The 23,014-nt window shown below is 42.1% G+C and overlaps 1 protein-coding gene and 1 non-coding gene across 3 annotated transcripts; one reads left to right on the forward strand and one right to left on the reverse strand.

The window, feature by feature from the left end:
• Window positions 1–1,795: 1,795 nt before the first annotated feature.
• Window positions 1,796–23,014, reverse strand: gpr19 (G protein-coupled receptor 19). Of its 2 annotated transcripts, none has more exons than XM_060903596.1 (2): window positions 22,689–23,014; window positions 1,796–4,129 (listed from the first exon to the last, which is right to left on the reverse strand). In XM_060903596.1, exon 2 carries the CDS (start codon window positions 4,103–4,105, stop codon window positions 2,837–2,839), a length of 1,269 nt encoding a protein of 422 aa, XP_060759579.1. In that variant the 5' UTR covers window positions 4,106–4,129; window positions 22,689–23,014; the 3' UTR covers window positions 1,796–2,836. The 2 variants fall into 2 exon arrangements, with proteins under 2 accessions (XP_060759579.1, XP_060759578.1); XM_060903595.1 differs by having other exon boundaries at window positions 22,684–23,014.
• On the forward strand, window positions 5,836–5,999 carry LOC132870248 (U1 spliceosomal RNA). Its single transcript, XR_009651089.1, has one exon. It is a non-coding gene; the product is annotated as a U1 spliceosomal RNA (small nuclear RNA).

The raw sequence follows: 23,014 nt of genomic DNA on the forward strand, positions 1-23,014 counted from the left end.
CACTGATGGTGTTCATATTGAAATAGCTTTGTGTGAATGGATCTATTAGTGGTGCTCGAAAGTTTGTGAACCCTTTAGAATTTTCTATATTTCTGCATAAATATGACCTAAAACATCAGATTTTCACACAAGTCCTAAAAGTAGATAAAGAGAACCCAGTTAAACAAATGAGACAAAAATATTATACTTGGTCATTTATTTATTGAGGAAAATGATCCAATATTATATATCTGTGAGTAGCAAAAGTATGTGAACCTCTAGGATTAGCAGTTAATTTGAAGGTGAAATTAGAGTCAGGTGTTTTCAATCAATGGGATGACAATCAGGTGTGAGTGGGCACCCTGTTTTATTTAAAGAACAGGGATCTATCAAAGTCTGATCTTCACAACACGTTTGTGGAAGTGTATCATGGCACGAACAAAGGAGATTTCTGAGGACCTCAGAAAAAGCGTTGTTGATGCTCATCAGGCTGGAAAAGGTTACAAAACCATCTCTAAAGAGTTTGGACTCCACCAATCCACAGTCAGACAGATTGTGTACAAATGGAGGAAATTCAAGACCATTGTTACCCTCCCCAGGAGTGGTCGACCAACAAAGATCACTCCAAGAGCAAGGTGTGAAATCGTCAGCGAGGTCACAAAGGACCCCAGGGTAACTTCTAAGCAACTGAAGGCCTCTCTCACATTGGCTAATGTTCATGAGTCCACCATCAGGAGAACACTGAACAACAATGGTGTGCATGGCAGGGTTCCAAGGAGAAAGCCACTGCTCTCCAAAAAGAACATTGCTGCTCGTCTGCAGTTTGCTAAAGATCACGTCGACAAGCCAGAAGGCTATTGGAAAAATGTTTTGTGGATGATTGAGACCAAAATAGAACTTTTTGGTTTAAATGAGAAGCATTATGTTTGGAGAAAGGAAAACACTGCATTCCAGCATAAGAACCTTATCCCATCTGTGAAACATGGTGGTGGTAGTATCATGGTTTGGGCCTGTTTTGCTCCATCTGGGCCAGGACAGCTTGCCATCATTGATGAATTATACCAGCGAATTCTAAAGGAAAATGTCAGGACATCTGTCCATGAACTGAATCTCAAGAGAAGGTGGGTCATGCAGCAAGACAACGACCCTAAGCACACAAGTCGTTCTGCCAAAGAATGGTTAAAGAAGAATAAAGTTAATGTTTTGGAATGGCCAAGTCAAAGTCCTGACCTTAATCCAATGGAAATGTTGTGGAAGGACCTGAAGCAAGCAGTTCATGTGAGGAAACCCACCAACATCCCAGAGTTGAAGCTGTTCTGTATGGAGGAACGGGCTAAAACTCCTCCAAGCTGGTGTGCAGGACTGATCAACAGTTATCGGAAACGTTTAGTTGCAGTTATTGCTGCACAAGGGGGTCACACCAGATACTGAAAGCAAAGGTTCACATACTTTTGCCACTCACAGATATGTAATATTGGATCATTTTCCTCAATAAATAAATGACCAAGTATAATATTTTTGTCTCATTTGTTTAACTGGGTTCTCTTTATTTGATGATGTTTTAGGTCATATTTATGCAGAAATATATAGAAAATTCTAAAGGGTTTACAAACTTTCAAGCACCACTGTATATTTGAACACTGTTTGCTACTCATAAAGGAAGAAATAACGCCATCTGCTCTACAGTGATCTTCATAGAAGACTATTACTCAAACATTCAGACATTGAGCATGTATTTGATATGCAACTAATTCTTTTTTTTTTTATTCTTTACTCATCATTGATTAATGCAACACAGATCGGGACATTTGCCGGAACAGGATGTGTTTCCTACAGAAAGTAACACTCTATGGTAATAAATGAAAGCATCATCACAGCAGTAGTATCATCAGAAAGCCCATTCTTCTCAAAAATCCCGTAGAACAAATCTTAGACCGCATGGACATGTACAGTACTGTAAGCACAAAAGTCTTAGGCACGTGTAAAGAAATGCTGTAGAACAAAAATGGCTTAAAAATAATGAAATGTTTCAAAATTAAAAAAAATACTATAAACAGTAATCAGTAAGGCATAATAAATGAAACAAAGTCAGTATTTGGTGTGAGACGACCCTTTGCTTTAAAAAAAAAAAGTAGTCTCAGGTCCAATGAGTGCAGTTTTATGTGGAAATGAGCTGTAGGTTTTACTGAGCATCTTCCAGAACCAGCCACAGTTCTTCTGGACGCTTTGACGGTCACACTCGCTTCTTCATTTTACACCAAAACCCAGCAGCCTTCATTATGGTTTCTTTTTTAATCTGAAAAGTGCTCTCTTATGGAATATGTTGCTCAGACATATTACAAACTTTTTTTTCCCCTGCAACATTTAATTTTGTGCTGGAAAACGAACGTTTGGACTCTAAAATGTTGTAATGTTTTGACTCGATAATGTCGAAATCATAAAATAGAAATCTATAACAAAGTTTATATGGAAAAAAAAACATAGGGTGTCTAAGACTTTTGCACAGTACTGTAGATACGACAGACTTGCGGTTCCTTTCTCTCAACAAGCGTCTTCCGTTTTTCATCACGACATTTATGATCACGAGAAACAACACACAGGAATTTAACGTTACCTAACATACTACAGATAGAAATGAGACAAAAAGTGTTTCTCCTCACGAACATATGAGCCAGACACCTGGCTACTGTCAGTTAAACTGAGCACGTTTTTGCTTCTTTCACATCCTACTTGTCTGTTTCAGTTCGAATGACGATAGGTAGAGGACTTTCAGTTCTTGATGCTTGGTGCATTCCAAGAAATGTGAACCTAAGCACCTTTGAGGACGTTCGGACGGACGTCACCACGCCATACCAATCTATACAAATGTATTTGGTGGGTTGACACTTATAGGCCATGCTAGTTTTTTCTCTTTCGCTTCACGGTCAAAAGTGTCATAAACGGAATCTTTGATCAGAGTTTTTGGCGGCACAGGCAAGTCTACTACACCGACGTAATTTTTTTTCGCTATCCGTGAACTGGCGGTGATGGTGTACGCGTTGCTCCGGTAGCACTTCATCGACGACATGCAGAACGTCTCTCTCATTCCTCGTCTGAAATTGGCGTTGTACACCGAGTACAGCGTTGGCTTCGAAGCAGTGGAGCTGAACGACATCCATGCGACTGCAACAAAGAACAGCGCCCCCTGCCTGCTGGGGCCAGCAGATACATCAGGATGCCAAAGCTGTGCTACATAAAAAGGCATCCATGTGAGGAGGAACACAGTGTTGAGCATCAGGAACATCTTGATGGTTTTCACTTTTGTTCTGGGTACGATGTTCATAGTCCTTCGCACAGTGCGTCCGTCCACACTAATCCGCCAGATGTAGCGCACGACCCTCTGGTAGAAGGATAAGATAAGAAGCGCTGGAACCAGGAACCCAAACAGGAGGTGAATCAGAGCGTAGGCCAGACCATCCCAAGATCCTGGAAGGAAAAATTCGCAGTGTCTTTGCGCAATTGATGAAGGAGATCCATAGAAAAAGAGGCACGGCGAGACGAAGGCTGTGTCAAAGAGCCAGGAAGCCAGAATCATGCGTTTTGCCTTCTCCCGAGACACTTTGAAGCTTAGTGGATACACGATCGTGTAGAAGCGATCCACACAGATGGAAAGAAGCACGTAGACCTGCACACCAGGGCACAAGTGCTGGATGTAACGCACTGCCTTGCAGGCTGCCGCGCTCAGGGGCCAATACCCGGATGAGACCTGGAGCAGAAGGAACGGAGCGCAGCCCAAGCTCAGCAGCAAATCAGCACAGGCCATAGACACCACAAAGTAATTTGTAGTGGACTGAGTTCTGCGGCTGCGGTGTATCACCAGACACACCAAAGCATTCCCTAGAACTGAGACCAACCAAAAGATTCCAAAGATCAGCCCGAGAATGGTCACTTCTGCTGGAGTGAGCTCGTAGGACACCCGGGTGCTGTTAGGCTGGAACGAGGGCGTGTCCAAATTGCAGACAGGTGTGGGTGAACTGCCTGGGAGAGTCGACACGTTGTCCCTCTCCGAACTGTTCGGCATCAGGTATGTCAGGAGTGTCGTGTGCAGAGACGGCTTCGCAGCATCCATTGGCAAAGCGTACACCATTTCTGTAGCTGTGGTAAGTCAGACCTGTAATGGACCAAGAGAGAAATGTCATGAACAAAGACTTTTAAGCTTTATTTTTACTTAAAGCACAGTCTGGTCAGCTCTGCAATGTTTATTCATAGAACTCGTGTTGCTAAGTAGAAGAAATGTATTTAATTTCAGTTAGCATTTCATTCTAGTCAGGGTCATAGTTCTGGAGTAATTATGCTCAAGCATGAAGCAGAAATAAACACTACAAGCTAACACACACATATGACCAGTCCAGGTTTTTTTTTTTTTTTCGCAGCTCAACATCAGGGACAGCTCATTTGTTAGCAGCTAATCAATTTGTTGCTTAGCTACTACATCTTTTGAACCGACTAGGGACTCTGAAGACTAACACCTACTTCCTCTGAGACACATTAAACCAGCCAACTGCATTTTTTTTAAAACTGCTGCTTATACAGAGCAGTGTTTAAACACACAGTGGAAAGTACTATATGCCCTCTTCCACGTACCCGAGCTCACAGAAGCCCATGATTGGCACTCTGATTGACAGATGGAGGGAGTGTACCATCCCTCCCACCCCTAGTTTTGCTCCCTTGGGTGCTGGCTTTTCTCTTGCACCATATGGGGGCGACCAGTGAACTTGCCCAACACTTTTCAGTTTCCTTCAAACTTTATTTCAATAAGCTGAATGTATACTCACTGTAGTCCATAGTGAGTGACTAGTAGGGATGAACATTCTACGTTTTGGCAATGAAGGAGATTTTGGATCTGACCGGTTCTGTGGGTGGTAAAAGAGAGCAACTGGACTTGCTTGAAGAATCTTGAAGACGTTTCAACTCTCATCCAAAAGGCTTCTTCAGTTCTGTCTGACTGGTAAGGAGCATCAGGTATTTAGGCCAAATAAAAAAAATAGTGTGTTTCCGGTAACCCGACCGATCGAGAATTTCCGCGTCGAAATTGCCGACCGTAAAGTTTTTATTACAAATTTCCCTCGATATTTTAGTGTAAGCGGCGTTAGTTTGTCATAATTTTTTGTTTCAACGCATTCAAGTTGTGAAAGAAACGATAAAAAGTAAAATGTTTCGCCACTTCTATCAGCCCTCCTGCATAAACATGGAAGCGCACTTGTATACTGAAGGAGGAAGGGAAAACTGAGCCGAGCCGCCATTTTGAATCCTTATTCAAGGCTGTAATGCAAATTACTTCCTTTTCAGTATACAAGTGCACTTCCATGGCAGGGAAAAACACTACATTTTGTCGCCTATGTAGTCCCCTATTTATACAAATAGGAGTCATTCAGGATTCAGCCATGTTTTTGCTCGGTGTTTTTGCTCGACCCAAGTTCTACAGTAGGCTAGGCGAGGCCGTCTGCTTTTAATGGAAGTAGCCTAGCCTAGGACGTTATTTTCACGTTATTTCTTGATAAGGTGTTTTCACGTTATTACATGAAAATATCATGAAATATCGCTTCCGTAGATCATAACTCGAACTCTCGCGATATTTTTTTATTCGTTTAAAGATTTAAAACACTTATTTTATTATGATGTGTGGTATAAAGGATTCTGTGCCAAAATACTATTTTGTAAGATGTTTACTTGTGTTAATTTTTTCGAACAAAATTTAAAAAAAATTAAGAAAAAAAAACCTTTCCTACCTACCGACCTTATTTTAGTATTTCATGTTACTGGAAACACACTATTTTTTTTTTTTTTTGGCCTTATCCTCTCATGGATGAAAAGCTCATACTCACCTGGCAGGGGCAACACCATGATCAAGAAGGTGCTTTGCCCAAAGTGAGGTCTAACCATTGCACTCAGGCTGTGCTGACCTTTGTGAATTCCTCAAATGCAGGAATCTCAACTGCATAATTTCTGATAGTGGGGGGCTGCGTTCGCGCTCTCCCCTTTCACATAATTCACACCTTAGATGAGCTTTTCATCCATGAGAGGATAAATACCTGATGTTCCCTACCAGTCAGACAGAACTGAAGAAGCCTTTCGGATGAGAGGTGAAACGTCTTCAAGATTCTTCAAGCAAGTCCAGTTGCTCTCTTTTACCACCCACAGTTTACCATGACCTGGATGACTGAGAATCTTCACAGACATCTGACCGGTTCATATTTTTATCAATATCCAGACAAGTGGGACAGTTTTGTGTGTTTTCATGTGTGCCCATGTCGCTATGTTTCGCTATTCTTTTCTTCTCTTTCCATCATGCTATCTGTAAGACTTTCTCACAAACTCTACATGCTTTTCCTGTTTTATAACACTCCAGGAAGGTCTTGTTCTGTTCTCTGGTGGCATTTTTTTTTAATGATGATGATTAAAGTGTTTTTTTTTCCATTCATCCACTACTATGGCCTGCTAAGCACTTTCCTACTGCTATGCTAGCAAATAGTTGAGTTAGCACATCTAATGTTTTGCTGATTTATTCTGATTTTCAAGCCACATAACGATCAACATCTTTACTGTTTATAATTCTTGCTCAGGGGCGGCACGGTGGTGTAGTGGTTAGCGCTGTCGCCTCACAGCAAGAAGGTCCTGGGTTCGAGCCCCGGGGCCGGCGAGGGCCTTTCTGTGCGGAGTTTGCATGTTCTCCCTGTGTCCGCGTGGGTTTCCTCCGGGTGCTCCGGTTTCCCCCACAGTCCAAAGACATGCAGGTTAGGTTAACTGGTGACTCTAAATTGAGCGTAGGTGTGAATGTGAGTGTGAATGGTTGTCTGTGTCTATGTGTCAGCCCTGTGATGACCTGGCGACTTGTCCAGGGTGTACCCCGCCTTTCGCCCGTAGTCAGCTGGGATAGGCTCCAGCTTGCCTGCGACCCTGTAGAACAGGATAAAGCGGCTAGAGATAATGAGATGAGATGAATTCTTGCTCAATTCACTTGTCATGATACGACAGAACATCGTGTTCGCGCTCTGGGATGACTGAACGTAACTCAAATCGCTCACTATTATTACCTCGTCCGCGACGGACTCAGCGGTGCGAGGTATTGTAATCAGTGTGGTTTGTTTGTGTGCGTGTCTGACTGTTAACAATCTAGCGTCTAGTTGGTTGCACCGACTGACTTCAAATTTTCAGGGTAGGTGGGCAATGGTCCGTAGATTACCTGATTAAATTTGGGGGGTAATTGGGTCAAGGTGAAGGTCAAGGTCACTGGAAAGGTCAACCTTTCGGTCAAAATAACATATTTTCCGTTATAGCTCAAAAACGGTTGCCGATAGATAAATGTTTACTATTATGAGCATATAGGAACTCCCATATGGCCTTTCATTTGGCACCATGATATGTGACCTTGAAAGGTCATGGATTTTCAAAGGGCTGTAACTTGAAAACGGTTGGTGGTAGACAGATATTTCCCATTATAAACTTATAGGAAGTGCCATATGGGCTTTCATTTGGCACCATGACTTTGACCTTGAATGACTTTGAAATGTCAAACTCGAGGTCATGGGTTTTCATAGGACTGTAACCTGACAGCTGATTATTGAGAAATATTACCATTATCAACATATAGGTATAAAATAAGTGCTGCCAGGCGAGGTTTGTTTTGCCTGGCAACACTTGTTAGTATTACCACTATTTTCCCTAAAGGGACATGACAAAATATGTTTCCATGGCAATAAAATCCAGATTGTCCCTTGCACACAATAGCAGCACAACACTGACCTTTTGTGTTCACAGAATAATACGTTTCAACAATTGTCATCCTCCCACTGACGTTTTGTCCTGGAAATAAGCTGTAGATCAGCTCTAATGGTCTCCACGGCCATTTACATTTTAATTCATTAAGAGTTTCCTGGCTCAGCTGATCGCAGCAAAGACTTGTCAGGATGCTTGGGGAATAGAAATGGCAAGGAGATATTGTTTAATGAAGTTGTACAGGGCATACTCTGGTAATTACTTCTGAGACAGGCAGCCTGTGTCTGCGTTTGTGTATGCAATAAAGCTGAGGAAATGATGTCAGCACAATTAAGTGATGAACCGCTGTTCATGGATGAAGAATAAACTTCTTGGAAGCCGCCACAATTTCTCGAAGGCAGCTCTGAAGAAGAAGCAGTATGTCGTGTTGCTGATTATACACTGTTTTATGGGTAGTCACTAATTAATAGTAGATGTAAACATATTTATATACAACCCCGATTCCAAAAATGTTGGGATGCTGTGTAAAACATAAATAAAAACAGAATGCAATGATTTGCAAATCCTTTTTGACCTATATTCAATTGAATAAAAATATACAGACAAGATGTTTAATGTTCAAACTTTAATGTTTGTTGTAAACATACGGTACACTCATTCTGAATTTAATGCCTAAAAAAGTTGGGACAGGAGCAACTAAAGAATGGGAAAATTATGGAATGCTCAAAAAACACTTGTTTGGTAAACATTCTACAGGTTACTCGGTGAATTTGAAAGGCTCAGTCATTCCCAGGCAAAGATGGAGCGAGATTCACAACTTTGTAAAAAAAAACTGCATGGACAAATGGTCCAACAGTTTAAGAACAATGTTTCTCCAAGTACAATTGCAAGGAATTTAGGAATTTCATCATCAATATTCCATAATATTATCAAAAGATTCAGAGAATCCAGAGGAATCTGTGCATGTAAGGGGCAAGGCTGAAAACCAACGCTGAACACCCGTGACCTTTGATCCCTCAGGCGACACTGCATTAAAAACGACAAGATTGTATAAAGGACATTACTACATAGGCTCAGGAACACTTTGGAAAACCGTTATCAGTAAACACAGTTTGTCGCGGCATCCACCATGCAAAGCAAAAGCCAAATATTAACAACATCCAGAAACGCTACTGAATTCTCTGGGCCTGAGCTCATCTGGGATGAATTGATGCAAAGTGGAAAAGTGTGCTATGGTCTGACAAATTCACATTTTGAATTGTTTTTGGAAATCATGGACGATGTGTCCTCCGGGCTAAAGAGGAAAAGTACCATCCAGATTGTTACCATCACAAAGTTCAAAAGCCAGCATCTGTGATGGTATGGAAGTGTGTTAGTGCCCATGGCATGGGTAACTTGCACATCTGTGAAAGTACCAATAATGCTGAAAGGTACTTACAGGTTTTGGAACAACAGCTTTTCAAGGATGTCCTTGCTTATTCCAGAAAGACAATGCCAAGCCACATTCTGCATATATTAAAACAGCAGGGCTTCACAGTAAAAGAGTGCAGGCGCTAAACTGGCCTGTCTACAGTCCAGATCTGTCTCCCGTTGAAAATGTATTGTGCATTATGAAGCGCAAAATATGACAACAGAGACCCTGAACTGTTGAGCAACTGAAGTCTTATATCAAGCAAGAATGGGAAAGAAATTCATGTTCAAAACTTCAACAGTTAGTGTCCTCAGTTCCAAAACTCTTACTGAGTGTTGTTAAAAGAAAAGGTGATGTAACACAGTGGTAAATATGCCAGTGTCCTAACTTTTTTTGGACCGTGTTGCAGGCATCAAATTCAGTATGAGTGTATATTTACAAAAAAACAATAAAGTTTATGGGCGGCACGGTGGTGTAGTGGTTAGCACTGTCGCCTCACAGCAAGAAGGTCCGGGTTCGAGCCCCATAGCCGGCGAGGGCCTTTCTGTGCGGAGTTTGCATGTTCTCCCCGTGTCCGCGTGGGTTTCCTCCGGGTGCTCCGGTTTCCCCCACAGTCCAAAGACATGCAGGTTAGGTTAACTGGTGACTCTAAATTGACCGTAGGTGTGAATGTGAGTGTGAATGGTTGTCTGTGTCTATGTGTCAGCCCTGTGATGACCTGGCGATTTGTCCAGGGTGTACCCCACCTTTCGCCCGTAGTCAGCTGGGATAGGCTCCAGCTTGCCTGTGACCCTGTAGAACAGGGGTCACCAAACTTTTTTCTCTGGGGGCCACATTGTCGTTCCTGACTGTGATGGGGGCCGGGGTCGGGTCAGCTATATCACACAGAATTGTATAACCCAGACAAATATGACCACCAGCAGGCCTCATTGTGTAGTAGAGATTACTAGCCTGGCACGGCCATCCCCACTACTATATCCCCACTACTATATCCATACTACTATATCCTCACTACTATATCCATACTACTATATCCACACTACTATATCCCCACTACTATATCCATACTACTATATCCCCACTACTATATCCTCACTACTATATCCACACTACTATATCCATACTACTATATCCTCACTACTATATCCACACTACTATATCCATACTACTATATCCTCACTACTATATCCATACTACTATATCCACACTACTATATCCATACTACTATATCCCCACTACTATATCCATACTACTATATCCTCACTACTATATCCATACTACTATATCCACACTACTATATCCATACTACTATATCCTCACTACTATATCCATACTACTATATCCACACTACTATATCCCCACTACTATATCAACACTTGATTCCTGGCACATATTTGTTTATCTTTACTAGTCTTCACACTTTGTTTTAATTTGAAATACCACATATATTCCATTTATTTATTTTCTAATAAAAATAATATCAAAGCTGTCAAGGTAAGAAACATCTGTCTAGTTGAGGTGATTGACACTGGCAAAGGTGAGTGGAAAATTATAAATTGTAGGTAAGCCTGTTGATATTATTAATAATATTAATAATAATTGTATGCAGCACTTAATAAAGGTCAAATAAATAGGCCTATAAAATAAATACATTTTAAAAAACAGTGAAATTATAATAATATGAGCAATAGATCACAGCAGTTGTGCTGTGTCCTGCACGTCATTGCTCTCATCCATAGCCAAAGCAAAAAACTCGAATTCTGACGCTCTCTCATTCAGCTGGTCATACACGTTGTCCCCCAAATCTTCAGTTTGCCTGGTCGTAGTAGGTGCGGAGAGACTCACTGCGTTGAGCGCATATCCTTCTTGTCGGGATACACCTCCTCGGCCACAGCAAGCATGCATACTTTAACAAAGTCCCCATCAGTAAACGGCTTTCCATGGGTAGCTAGTAGGCGAGCTACCTTATAGCGAGCTCGGACAGCAGCCTGGTTGATCTGGGTTTGGCGAAGGAATACATTCTGTTGTGCAGCCAGTCCGCATTTCATCCTCCGAATCCTGTCTTCTCTTGTTTGCCCTCGCAAACTAGCATACTCTTTGTGGCATAGTTCGAATTACGTGGGAGCCAATAGGAGCTGAGCTCCCATTCCCTCAGGCTCCCATGAAAGAAGCAAACTTAATTTTCTGTGCAACTCTCTCAAATACGTCATATATCACCATAATAAGCTTGAATAGCCTATATCACCATATAAATATAAATAAAACTCATTTCATTTCCGATCACCATGCAGCCATAACTTTGTATTGAACGTGTTATTAAACCGCAACATGTGCGGCTGTACTTCACCACCACACCACTATGCGCGCAAACTGAAATTTGCAGCCTGCGAAATCGAATGTCCGAAGAAGACTTGTCCTCTATCTCACAACGATCTTCCTTTGTTTAACAATATATATATATATATATATATATATATATATATATATATATATATATATATATATAATTTGTTTAACAATATATATATATATATATATATATATATATATATATATATATATATATATATATATATATATAATATGCATGCAACACCGCGTGTGTGTGCGTGCGCGCGCCTGTGTGTGAAAGCTGTGCACTGCAGTGCGCAAAAGTGCGCTGGTCCAGGAGAGCGAGTATGCATTGCTTTTTTTTTTTTTAAATAGAGACCCCCATAGGGTCAAATGTATAATTCGAACCCTGCTTTGTGGCGGGTTTCATAGTGACGACGCAGATTATATTCTTTGAAAACCGGCACACTTTCTTTACATACAAGACAAACTGCACGGTCCTTACACTGAACGAAAAAATAATCGGTGGTCCACTGTTCTTTAAAAACTCTGCACTCTCTGTCAGCTTTTCGCTTACCGCTAGCCACTTTGCTGTCCTGAACACTGATAGTTCTTTGCGCATGCGCTGCCTGTCACTGCTTGATCGCGAGCATATGACGAAAATTCGGAAAATATGAATAGTTCATTTTATAACTAAATATCAATTTTAATTGATAAAATCAACAAAATACAAGATGCAGACATGTTATTATTTGCCAAAAAGCAATTTAAAAAATAGGCCATGACCACTTTTGGGGATTGCCTCATAGGGCCGGTTCAAGTGATGGGGGGCAGAGGGGCTGGGGGGCCGGTCAAAGGGGGGTGGCGGGCCGGATCTGGCCCGCGAATGAGATGAATAAAGTTTATCAGTTTGAACATTAAATATCTTGTCTTTGTATTTTATTCAATTGAATATACGTCAAAAAGGATTTGCAAATCATTAAATTCTGTTTTTATTTATGTTTTACACAGCGTCCCAGCTTTTTTGGAACCAGGGTTGTAGACAGATGAGAATCAGGAGTATATAGACCTGCCTGATTCATCCTGAACCTTGACATCTACTTGGATCTTTCTGCTCTTGTGACTCTCAAGCTGCTGGTATGGATGGTACATGGAAACCCTAAGACTGTTTATGACTCCTATTCACAATATGCTCATACTGAACATCCTTTCACAAACACTTCCCTTTGGAGTCTGGTTCCTCTCAAGGTTTCTTCCTCAACATGTCATGGGGAATTCCCCACCACCACCACCATTGTCACCTCTGGTTTGCTCTAAATCTACATCTGGATTTCTGTACAGCTGCTTTGTATACCTATTGTTAAAAGCACTATCCAAATGCAGACCTACCAACCCCAGGGTCCATTCACAAATCACTTGTCTAAGGTAGAAATTGTATTATGTGTATAGACATACATATATACATTGTTAAGCATTTGTGTGGGTGGGAATAGGGGGGAATGATGCTGTTTTAGTTAAACAATGCTAAAAAATTACACATAAAGGAAGGAGGCGGGACTTCTATGGGGTCTGTTGCTATTGGTGAGCTGAAATCAACTCTCAGTCATTCTAGAGTCACATGTCTATTGGCTCATGTACCTTTTTTGTGCATTTTCTAACTCATAGCAGCGTACCTTGATGTTAAAATGCAAAATTAAGGAAAGGTAAAGGGCGGCAGGTCTGCAAATAAAATTTTAATTGAATTTAAAACAATTAGAGTTTGTTTGACCTTGTAGCCATCTCTGGCCACAAAATAATATTTCAAGGTAGCACCATGTTCTGAATGTAGCATTGGACATAGATTAACAGTCTGTCAAAAATGCAACAGCATGTGCTTTGCTGTACAAACACTACACCTGACCTTCACTCTCATTATTCATTAAGTGCATTGAGGGAATGCATGCTAAACACTGGCTCCCAGAGACAGCGCTCATTTCCCTGCAGCCCTGTGCTTATCTCAGCGGTGTGTTTACCCCAGTGGCCTCTTTCCTCTATCTCTGTCCTCCATTCCCTGGCAACAGCAGTTATCAAAATGAGCCAGAGTGACATGGCTGCCATTTCTGATCAAACTGCTGCCAGTTTTTTGTTTTCTTTTTATTACTAAGATCAGTCACTATACAAGTGTAGGACAGGGAGCCAATGTGCCTTTCTGGGAGAAATGAGACTCGTCAATATGTGACGTCTTGTAAAGGTTATTGGCTTACAACTGCAGAGAAGAGTCAAAATATCTGAAATATAATCAAATTTAGCTAGAATTTCCTGTTATAAAATTACAACAAACCAAATGTATAATTATTAAACCTATTTCTTGACATTTCTAATAATTTCAAGCTTATTTCTAGAAATAAATATTTAAAATGAGCAAATTATACCAATAGAGCACACCTATTGAATTAAAAATGTTTAATAATCATATATTTGGTTTATTGTGACCTTATAACAGGAAATCTAGACACATTTGACTATATACAAGACATTTCTTCTTGCTGAGCTGTTAAGATGTGATTTTATTTTGTGCAGTGTTGTGGTGGCACACAGTGAATGAATCAGTCCTGTCCATTCATTCATCAGTGATATTAAGTCCATGATGCTGACAAAAATGTCTTCAGTGATTATGATTCACTTTGTGTTGGAAATGTGCACAGCATTTTAGGACAAAATGAGATTGTTGAGGATTGTAATGGTCATTGTGATGGTCACTAATGAGACTGGTGATGGTCACTAATGAAACTGGTGATGGTGTGATGGTCACTAATGAGATTGGTGATGGTGTGACATCACTAATGAGACTGGTGATGGTCACTAATGAGACTGGTAATGGTGTGATGGTCACTAATGAGACTGGTGATGGTGTGATGGTCACTAATGAGACTGGTGATGGTCACTAATGAGACTGGTGATGGTGTGATGGTCACTAATGAGACTGGTGATGGTGTGATGGTCACTAATGAGACTGGTGATGGTGTGATGGTCACTAATGAGACTGGTGATTGTCACTAATGAGATTGGTGATGGTGTGACGGTCACTAATGAGACTGGTGATGGTGTGATGGTCACTAATGAGATTGGTGATGGTGTGACATCACTAATGAGACTGGTGATGAGACTGGTGATGGTGTGATGGTCACTAATGAGACTGGTGATGGTCACTAATGAGACTGGTGATGGTGTGATGGTCACTAATGAGATTGGTGATGGTGTGACGCCACTAATGAGACTGGTGATGAGACTGGTGATGGTGTGATGGTTACTAATGAGACTGATGATGGTGTGATGGTCACTAATGACATTGGTGATGGTGTGACAGTCACTAATGAGACTGGTGATGGTCACTAATGAGACTGGTGATGGTGTGATGGTCACTAATGAGACTGGTGATGGTGTGATGGTCACTACTGAGATTGGTGATGGTGTGACATCACTAATGAGACTGGTGATGGTGTGATGGTCACTAATGAGACTGGTGATGGTGTGATGGTCACTAATGAGATTGGTGATGGTGTGACGGTCACTAATGAGACTGGTGATGGTGTGATGGTCACTAATCAGACTGGTGATGGTGTGATGATCACTAATGAGACTGGTGATGGTCACTAATGAGACTGGTGATGGTGTGATGGTCACTAATGAGACTGGTGATGGTGTGATGGTCACTAATGAGATTGGTGATGGTGTGATGGTCACTAATGAGATTGGTGATGGTGTGATGGTCACTAATGAGACTGGTGATGGTGTGATGTCACTAATGAGACTGGTGATGGTCACTAATGAGACTGGTGATGGTGTGATGGTCACTAATGAGATTCGTGATGGTGTGATGTCATTAATGAGATTGGTGATGGTGTGATGGTCACTAATGAGACTGGTGATGGTGTGATGGTCATTAATGAGACTGGGGATGGTGTGATGTCATTCATGAGATTGCTGATGTGTGATGTCATAAATGAAATTGGTGATGGTGCAATGGTCATTGTGATGGCCATTAATGAGATTGTTATGATTCTTATAGCCATTAATGAGATTGCAGATGGTCATTAATAAGACTGGTGATGGTGCGATGGTCATTAATGAGATTGGTGATGGTGTAATGTTCATTAATTAGATTGATGATGGTGTGCTGGTCATTAGTGAGACTGGTGATGTGCGTGGGTCATTGTTAAGATTGGTGATGGTGTGATGGTCATTCATGAGATTGGTGATTTGTGATAGTCATTAATGAGATTAATGATGGATGTGATGTCATTAATGAGATTAGTGATGTGTAATGGTCATTAATAAAATTGGTGATGGTGTGATGGTCATTAGTGAGACTGATGATGTGTGAGGGTCATTAATAAGATTGGTGATGGTGTGATGGTCATTCGTGAGATTGGTGATGTGTGATGGTAATAAATGAGACTGATGGTGTGATGTCATTAGTGAGATTGGTGATGGTGTGATGTGATTAATGAGAGTGATGATGGTGTGATGGTCATTAGTGAGACTAATGATTTGTGATGGTCATTAATGAGATTGAAGATGGAGTGATGTCATTAGTGAGGTTGGTGATGGTGTGATGGTCATTAGTGAGATTGATGATGGTGTGATGTCATTAGTATGGTTGGTGATGTGTGATGGTCATTAGTGAGGTTGGTGATAGTGTGTTGATCATTAGTGAGGTTGGCAATGCGTAATGGTCAGTAGTGAGGTTGGTGATGGCATGATGGTCATTACTGAGGTTGGTGATGGTGTGACGGTGATTAGTGAGCTTGGTGATGGTGTGATGTCATTAGTGAGGTTGGTGATGGCGTGATGGTCATTAGTGATGTTGGTGATGGCGTGATGTCATTAGTGAAGTTGGTGAGGATGTGATGGTCATTAGTGAGATTGGTGATGGTGTGATGCGATTAATGAGATTGACGATGGTGTGATGTTCATTAGTGAGAATAATGATGCGTGATGTTCATTAATGAGATTGAAGATGGTGTGACATTAGTGAGGTTGGTGATGGTGTGATGGTCATTACTGAGGTTGGTGATGGTGTGACGGTCATTAGTGAGGTTGGTGATGGCATGATGGTCATTAGTGAGGTTGGTGATGTGTGATGGTCATTAGTGAGGTTGGTAATGGATGCGATGGTCATTAGTGAGGTTGGTGATGGATGTGATGGTCATTAGTGAGGTTGGTAATGGATGCGATGGTCATTAGTGAGGTTGGTAATGGATGCGATGGTCATTAGTGAGGTTGGTGATGGATGTGATGGTCATTAGTGAAGTTGGTGATGGATGTGATGTCATTAGTGAGATTGGTGATGGATGTGATGGTCATTACTGAGGTTGGTGATGGTGTGACGGTCATTAGTGAGGTTGGTGATGGCGTGATGGTCATTAGTGAGGTTGGTGATGGCATGATGGTCATTAGTGAGGTTGGTGATGGCGTGATGTCATTAGTGAAGTTGGTGAAGATGTGATGGTCATTAGTGAGATTGGTGATGGTGTGATGCGATTAATGAGATTGACGATGGTGTGATGTTCATTAGTGAGAATAATGATGCGTGATGTTCATTAATGAGATTGAAGATGGTGTGACGTCATTAGTGAGGTTGGTGATGGTGTGATGGTCATTACTGAGGTTGGTGATGGTGTGACGGTCATTAGTGAGGTTGGTGATGGCGTGATGGTCATTAGTGAGGTTGGTGATGGCATGATGGTCATTAGTGAGGTTGGTGATGGCATGATGGTCATTAGTGAGGTTGGTGATGGTGTGATAGTCATTAGTGAGGTTGGTGATGGTCATTAGTGAGGTTGGTGATGGTGTGATGGTCATTAGTGAGGTTGGTGATGTGTGATGTCATTAGTGAGGTTGGTAATGGATGCGATGGTCATTAGTGAGGTTGGTGATGGATGTGATGGTCATTAGTGAAGTTGTTGATGGATGTGATGGTCATTAGTGAGATTGGTGATGGTCATTAGTGAGATTGAAGATGGTGTGATGTCATTAGTATGGTTGGTGATGATGTGATGGTCATTAGTGACGTTGGTGATGGCATGATGGTCATTAGTGAGGTTGGTGATGGCGTGATGTCATTAGTGAGGTTGGTGATGGCGTGACGGTCATTAGTGCGGTTGGTGATGTCGTGATGTCATTAGTGAGGTTGGTGATGGTGTGATGGTCATTAGTGAGGTTAGTGATGGTCATTAGTGAGGTTGTTGATGGTCATTAGTGAGATTGGTGATGTGTGATGGTCAGTATTGAGGTTGGTGATGGTGTGATGGTCATTAGTGAGGTTAGTGATGGTCATTAGTGAGGTTGTTGATGGTCATTAGTGAGGTTGGTGATGTGTGATGGTCAGTATTGAGGTTGGTGATGGTGTGATGGTCATTAGTAAGGTTGGTGATGGTGTGATGGTCATTAATGAGGTTGGTGATGTTGTGATGGACATTAGTGAGATTGATGATGGTGTGAGGGTCATTGATGAGGTTGGTGATGTGTGATGGTCATTAATGAGGTTGGTGATGGTGTGATGGCCATTAGTGAGATTGGTGATGGTGTGATGGACATGAGTGAGATTGATAATGGTGTGAGGGTCATTAATGAGGTTGGTGATGTGTGATGGTCATTAATGAGGTTGGTGATGGATGTGATGGTCATTAGTGAGATTAGTGGTGGATGTGATGGTCATTAGTGAGATTAGTGATGGATGTGATGGTCATTAGTGAGGTTGGTGATGATCATTAGTGAGGTTGGTGATGTGTGATGTCATTAGTGAGGTTGGTGATGTGTGATGGTCATTAGTGAGGTTAGTGATGTGATGGTCATTAGTGAGGTTGGTGATGTGTGATGGTCATTAGTGAGGTTAGTGATGGTGTGACGCTCATTAGTGAGATTGGTGATGGTGTGATGTCATTAGTGAGGTTGGTGATGGTCATTAGTGAGGTTGGTGATGGTGTGATGGTCATTAGTGAGGTTGTTGATGGTCATTAGTGAGGTTGGTGATGTGTGATGGTCAGTATTGAGGTTGGTGATGGTGTGATGGTCATTAGTAAGGTTGGTGATGGTGTGATGGTCATTAATGAGGTTGGTGATGGTGTGATGGACATTAGTGAGGTTGGTGATGTTGTGATGGACATTAGTGAGATTGATGATGGTGTGAGGGTCATTGATGAGGTTGGTGATGTGTGATGGTCATTAATGAGGTTGGTGATGGTGTGATGGTCATTAATGAGGTTGGTGATGGTGTGATGGACATGAGTGAGATTGGTGATGATGTGATGGACATGAGTGAGATTGATAATGGTGTGAGGGTCATTAATGAGGTTGGTGATGTGTGATGGTCATTAATGAGGTTGGTGATGGATGTGATGGTCATTAGTGAGGTTGGTGATGGATGTGATGGTCATTAGTGAGATTAGTGATGGATGTGATGGTCATTAGTGAGATTAGTGATGGATGTGATGGTCATTAGTGAGGTTGGTGATGATCATTAGTGAGGTTGGTGATGTGTGATGGTCATTAGTGAGGTTGGTGATGTGATGGTCATTAGTGACGTTGGTGATGGTGTGACGGTCATTAGTGAGATTGGTGATGGTGTGATGTCATTAGTGAGGTTGGTGATGGCGTGACGGTCATTAGTGAGGTTGGTGATGTCGTGATGTCATTAGTGAGGTTGGTGATGGTCATTAGTGAGGTTGGTGATGGTGTGATGGTCATTAGTGAGGTTAGTGATGGTCATTAGTGAGGTTGTTGATGGTCATTAGTGAGGTTGGTGATGTGTGATGGTCAGTATTGAGGTTGGTGATGGTGTGATGGTCATTAGTGAGGTTGGTGATGTTGTGATGGACATTAGTGAGATTGATGATGGTGTGAGGGTCATTAATGAGGTTGGTGATGTGTGATGGTCATTAATGAGGTTGGTGATGGTCATTAATGAGGTTGGTGATGGTGTGATGGTCATTAGTGAGGTTGGTGATGATCATTAGTGAGGTTGGTGATGTGTGATGGTCAGTGAGGTTGGTGATGTGATGGTCATTAGTGAGGTTGGTGATGATGTGATGGTCATTAGTGAGATTGGTGATGGTGTGATGTCATTAGTGAGGTTGGTGATGGCGTGACGGTCATTATTGAGGTTGGTGATGTCGTGATGTCATTAGTGAGGTTGGTGATGGTGTGATGGTCATTAATGAGGTTGGTGTTGGTGTGATGGTCATTAGTGAGGTTAGTGATGGTCATTAGTGAGGTTGGTGATGTGTGATGGTCAGTATTGAGGTTGGTGATGGTGTGATGGTCATTAGTGAGGTTGGTGATGGTTATTAATGAGGTTGGTGATGGTGTGATGGCCATTAGTGAGGTTGGTGATGTTGTGATGCACATTAGTGAGATTGATGATGGTGTGAGGGTCATTAATGAGGCTGGTGATGTGTGATGGTCATTAATGAGGTTGGTGATGGTGTGATGGTCATTAATGAGGTTGTGATGGTGTGAATGGCCATGAGTGAGGTTAGTGATGGTGTGATGGACATGAGTGAGATTGATGATGGTGTGAGGGTCATTAATAAGGTTGGTTATGTGTGATGGTCATTAATGAGGTTGGTGATGGATGTGATGGTCATTAGTGAGGTTGGTGATGGATGTGATGGTCATTAGTGAGATTAGTGATGGATGTGATGGTCATTAGTGAGGTTGGTGATGATCATTAGTGAGGTTGGTGATGGTCATTAATGAGGTAGGTGATGGTGTGATAGTCATTAGTGAGGTTGGTGATGGTCATTAGTGAGGTTGGTGATGGTGTGATGGTCATTTGTGAGGTTGGTGATGGTCATTAGTGAGGTTGGTGATGGTCATTAGTGAGGTTGTTGATGGTCATTAGTAAGGTTGGTGATGTGTGATGTCAGTACTGAGGTTGGTGATGGTGTGATGGTCATTAGTGAGGTTGGTGATGGTTATTAATGAGTTTGGTGATGGTATGATGTCCATTAGTGAGGTTGGTGATGTTGTGATGGACATTAGTGAGATTGATGATGGTGTGATGGTCATTAATGAGATTGGTGATGTGTGATGTCATTAATGAGGTTGGTGACGGTGTGATGGTCATTAATGAGGTTGGTGATGGTGTGATGGTAATTAGTGAGGTTGGTGATGTGATGGTCATTAGTGATGTTGGTGATGGCGTGATGGTCATTAGTGAGGTTGGTGATGGTGTGACGGTCATTAGTGAGATTGGTGATGGTGTGATGTCATTAGTGAGGTTGGTGATGTCGTGACGGTCATTAGTGAGGTTGGTGATGTCGTGATGTCATTAATGAGGTTGGTGATGGTGTGATAGTCATTAGTGAGGTTGGTGTTGGTGTGATGGTCATTAGTGAGGTTAGTGATGGTCATTAGTGAGGTTGTTGATGGTCATTAGTGAGGTTGGTGATGTGTGATGGTCAGTATTGAGGTTGGTGATGGTGTGTTGGTCATTAGTGAGGTTGGTGATGGTTATTAATGAAGTTGGTGATGGTGTGATGGCCATTAGTGAGGTTGGTGATGGTGTGATGGTCATTAATGAGGTTGGTGATGGTGTGACAGTCATTAGTGAGGGTGGTGATGTCGTGATGTCATTAGTGAGGTTGGTGATGGTCATTAGTGAGATTGGTGATGGTGTGATGGTCATTAGTGAGGTTAGTGATGGTCATTTGTGAGGTTGTTGATGGTCATTAGTGAGGTTGGTGATGTGTGATGGTCAGTATTGAGGTTGGTGATGGTGTGTTGGTCATTAGTGAGGTTGGTGATGGTTATTAATGAAGTTGGTGATGGTGTGATGGCCATTAGTGAGGTTGGTGATGTGTGATGGTCATTAATGAGGTTGGTGATGGTGTGATGGTCATTAATCAGGTTGGTGATGGTGTGATGGCCATTAGTGAGGTTGGTGATGGTGTGATGGACATGAGTGAGATTGATGATGGTGTGAGGGTCATTAATGAGGTTGGTGATGTGTGATGGTCATTAATGAGGTTGGTGATGGATGTGATGGTCATTAGTGAGATTAGTGATGGATGTGATGGTCATTAGTGAGATTAGTGATGGATGTGATGGTCATTAGTGAGATTAGTGATGGATGTGATGGTCATTAGTGAGGTTGGTGATGATCATTAGTGAGGTTGGTGATGATCATTAGTGAGGTTGGTGATGGTCGTTAGTGAGGTTGGTGATGGTGTGATGGTCATTAGTGAGGTTGGTGATGGTCATTAGTGAGGTTGGTGATGTGTGATGGTCATTAGTGAGGTTGGTGATGATGTGATAGTCATTAGTGAGGTTGGTAATGGATGTGATGGTCATTAGTGAGGTTGGTGATGGATGTGATGGTCATTAGTGAAGTTGGTGATGGATGTGATGTCATTAGTGAAGTTGGTGATGGATGTGATGTCATTAGTGAGATTGGTGATGGATGTGATGGTCATTAGTGAAGTTTGTGATGGATGTGATGGTCATTAGTGAGATTGATGGTGTGATGTCATTAGTATGGTTGGTGATGTGTGATGGTCATTAGTGAGGTTGGTGATGATCATTAGTGAGGTTGGTGATGTGTGATGATCATTAGTGAGGTTGGTGATGATGTGATGGTCATTAGTGAGGTTGGTGATGGATGTGATGGTCATTAGTGAAGTTGGTGATGAATGTGATGGTCATTAGTGAGATTGGTGATGGATGTGATGGTCATTAGTGAAGTTGGTGATGTGTGATGGTCATTAGTGAGGTTGGTGATGGTGTGATGGTCATTAGTGAGATTGGTGATGGATGTGATGGTCATTAGTGAAGTTGGTGATGGATGTGATGGTCATTACTGAGATTGGTGATGGTCATTAGTGAGGTTGGTGATGATCATTAGTGAGGTTGGTGATGGTGTGATGGAAATTAGTGAGGTTGGTGATGATCATTAGTGAGGTTGGTGATGGTGTGATGTCAGTAGTGAGGTTGGTGATGATCATTAGTGAGGTTGGTGATGGTGTGATGTCAGTAGTGAGGTAGGTGATGGTGTGATGTCATTAGTGAGGTTGGTGATGGTGTGATGTCATTAGTGAGGTGGTGGTGTGTGATGTCGGTGGAGATGAAGGGAACAGCGCGTTTCCCTTCTTTTCCTCCCATTAATTAAACACATCATATTACGGTTATAAAAGCAGGGAAATAACACATGCATTATTCTTACATACCTCACCTCGTGGAAAGAGAGAGCTCGTTTTTGGCTTCACTCATCCCTGAGCCGGGTCCGGTACCGTTTCCTCCTCGCTCGCGCAGCATCCTTAAACATCCGCCCCGTGCCGAGAAACCGCCCGACTTCATCTCATTTTCCTGCAGGGACCCAGCCTGCTGCGCTCTTCTCTTTCTTTTAACCCACCAAATGAAATGAGTGCTGCATCAGGAGTGAGGAGGTGTTTATAGAGGACCTGCGGCGCCCGCCTTCAGTGCCCTTTCGCTCCAACGCGCGCGCGCTGCCGCCACGTCTGAGGACTGTCCGTCTGTCTGTGTGTGTGTGTGTGTGCG

This window comes from Neoarius graeffei, chromosome 21, assembly GCF_027579695.1.
Source record: "Neoarius graeffei isolate fNeoGra1 chromosome 21, fNeoGra1.pri, whole genome shotgun sequence".
Classification (NCBI taxonomy): Eukaryota; Metazoa; Chordata; class Actinopteri; order Siluriformes; family Ariidae; genus Neoarius; species Neoarius graeffei.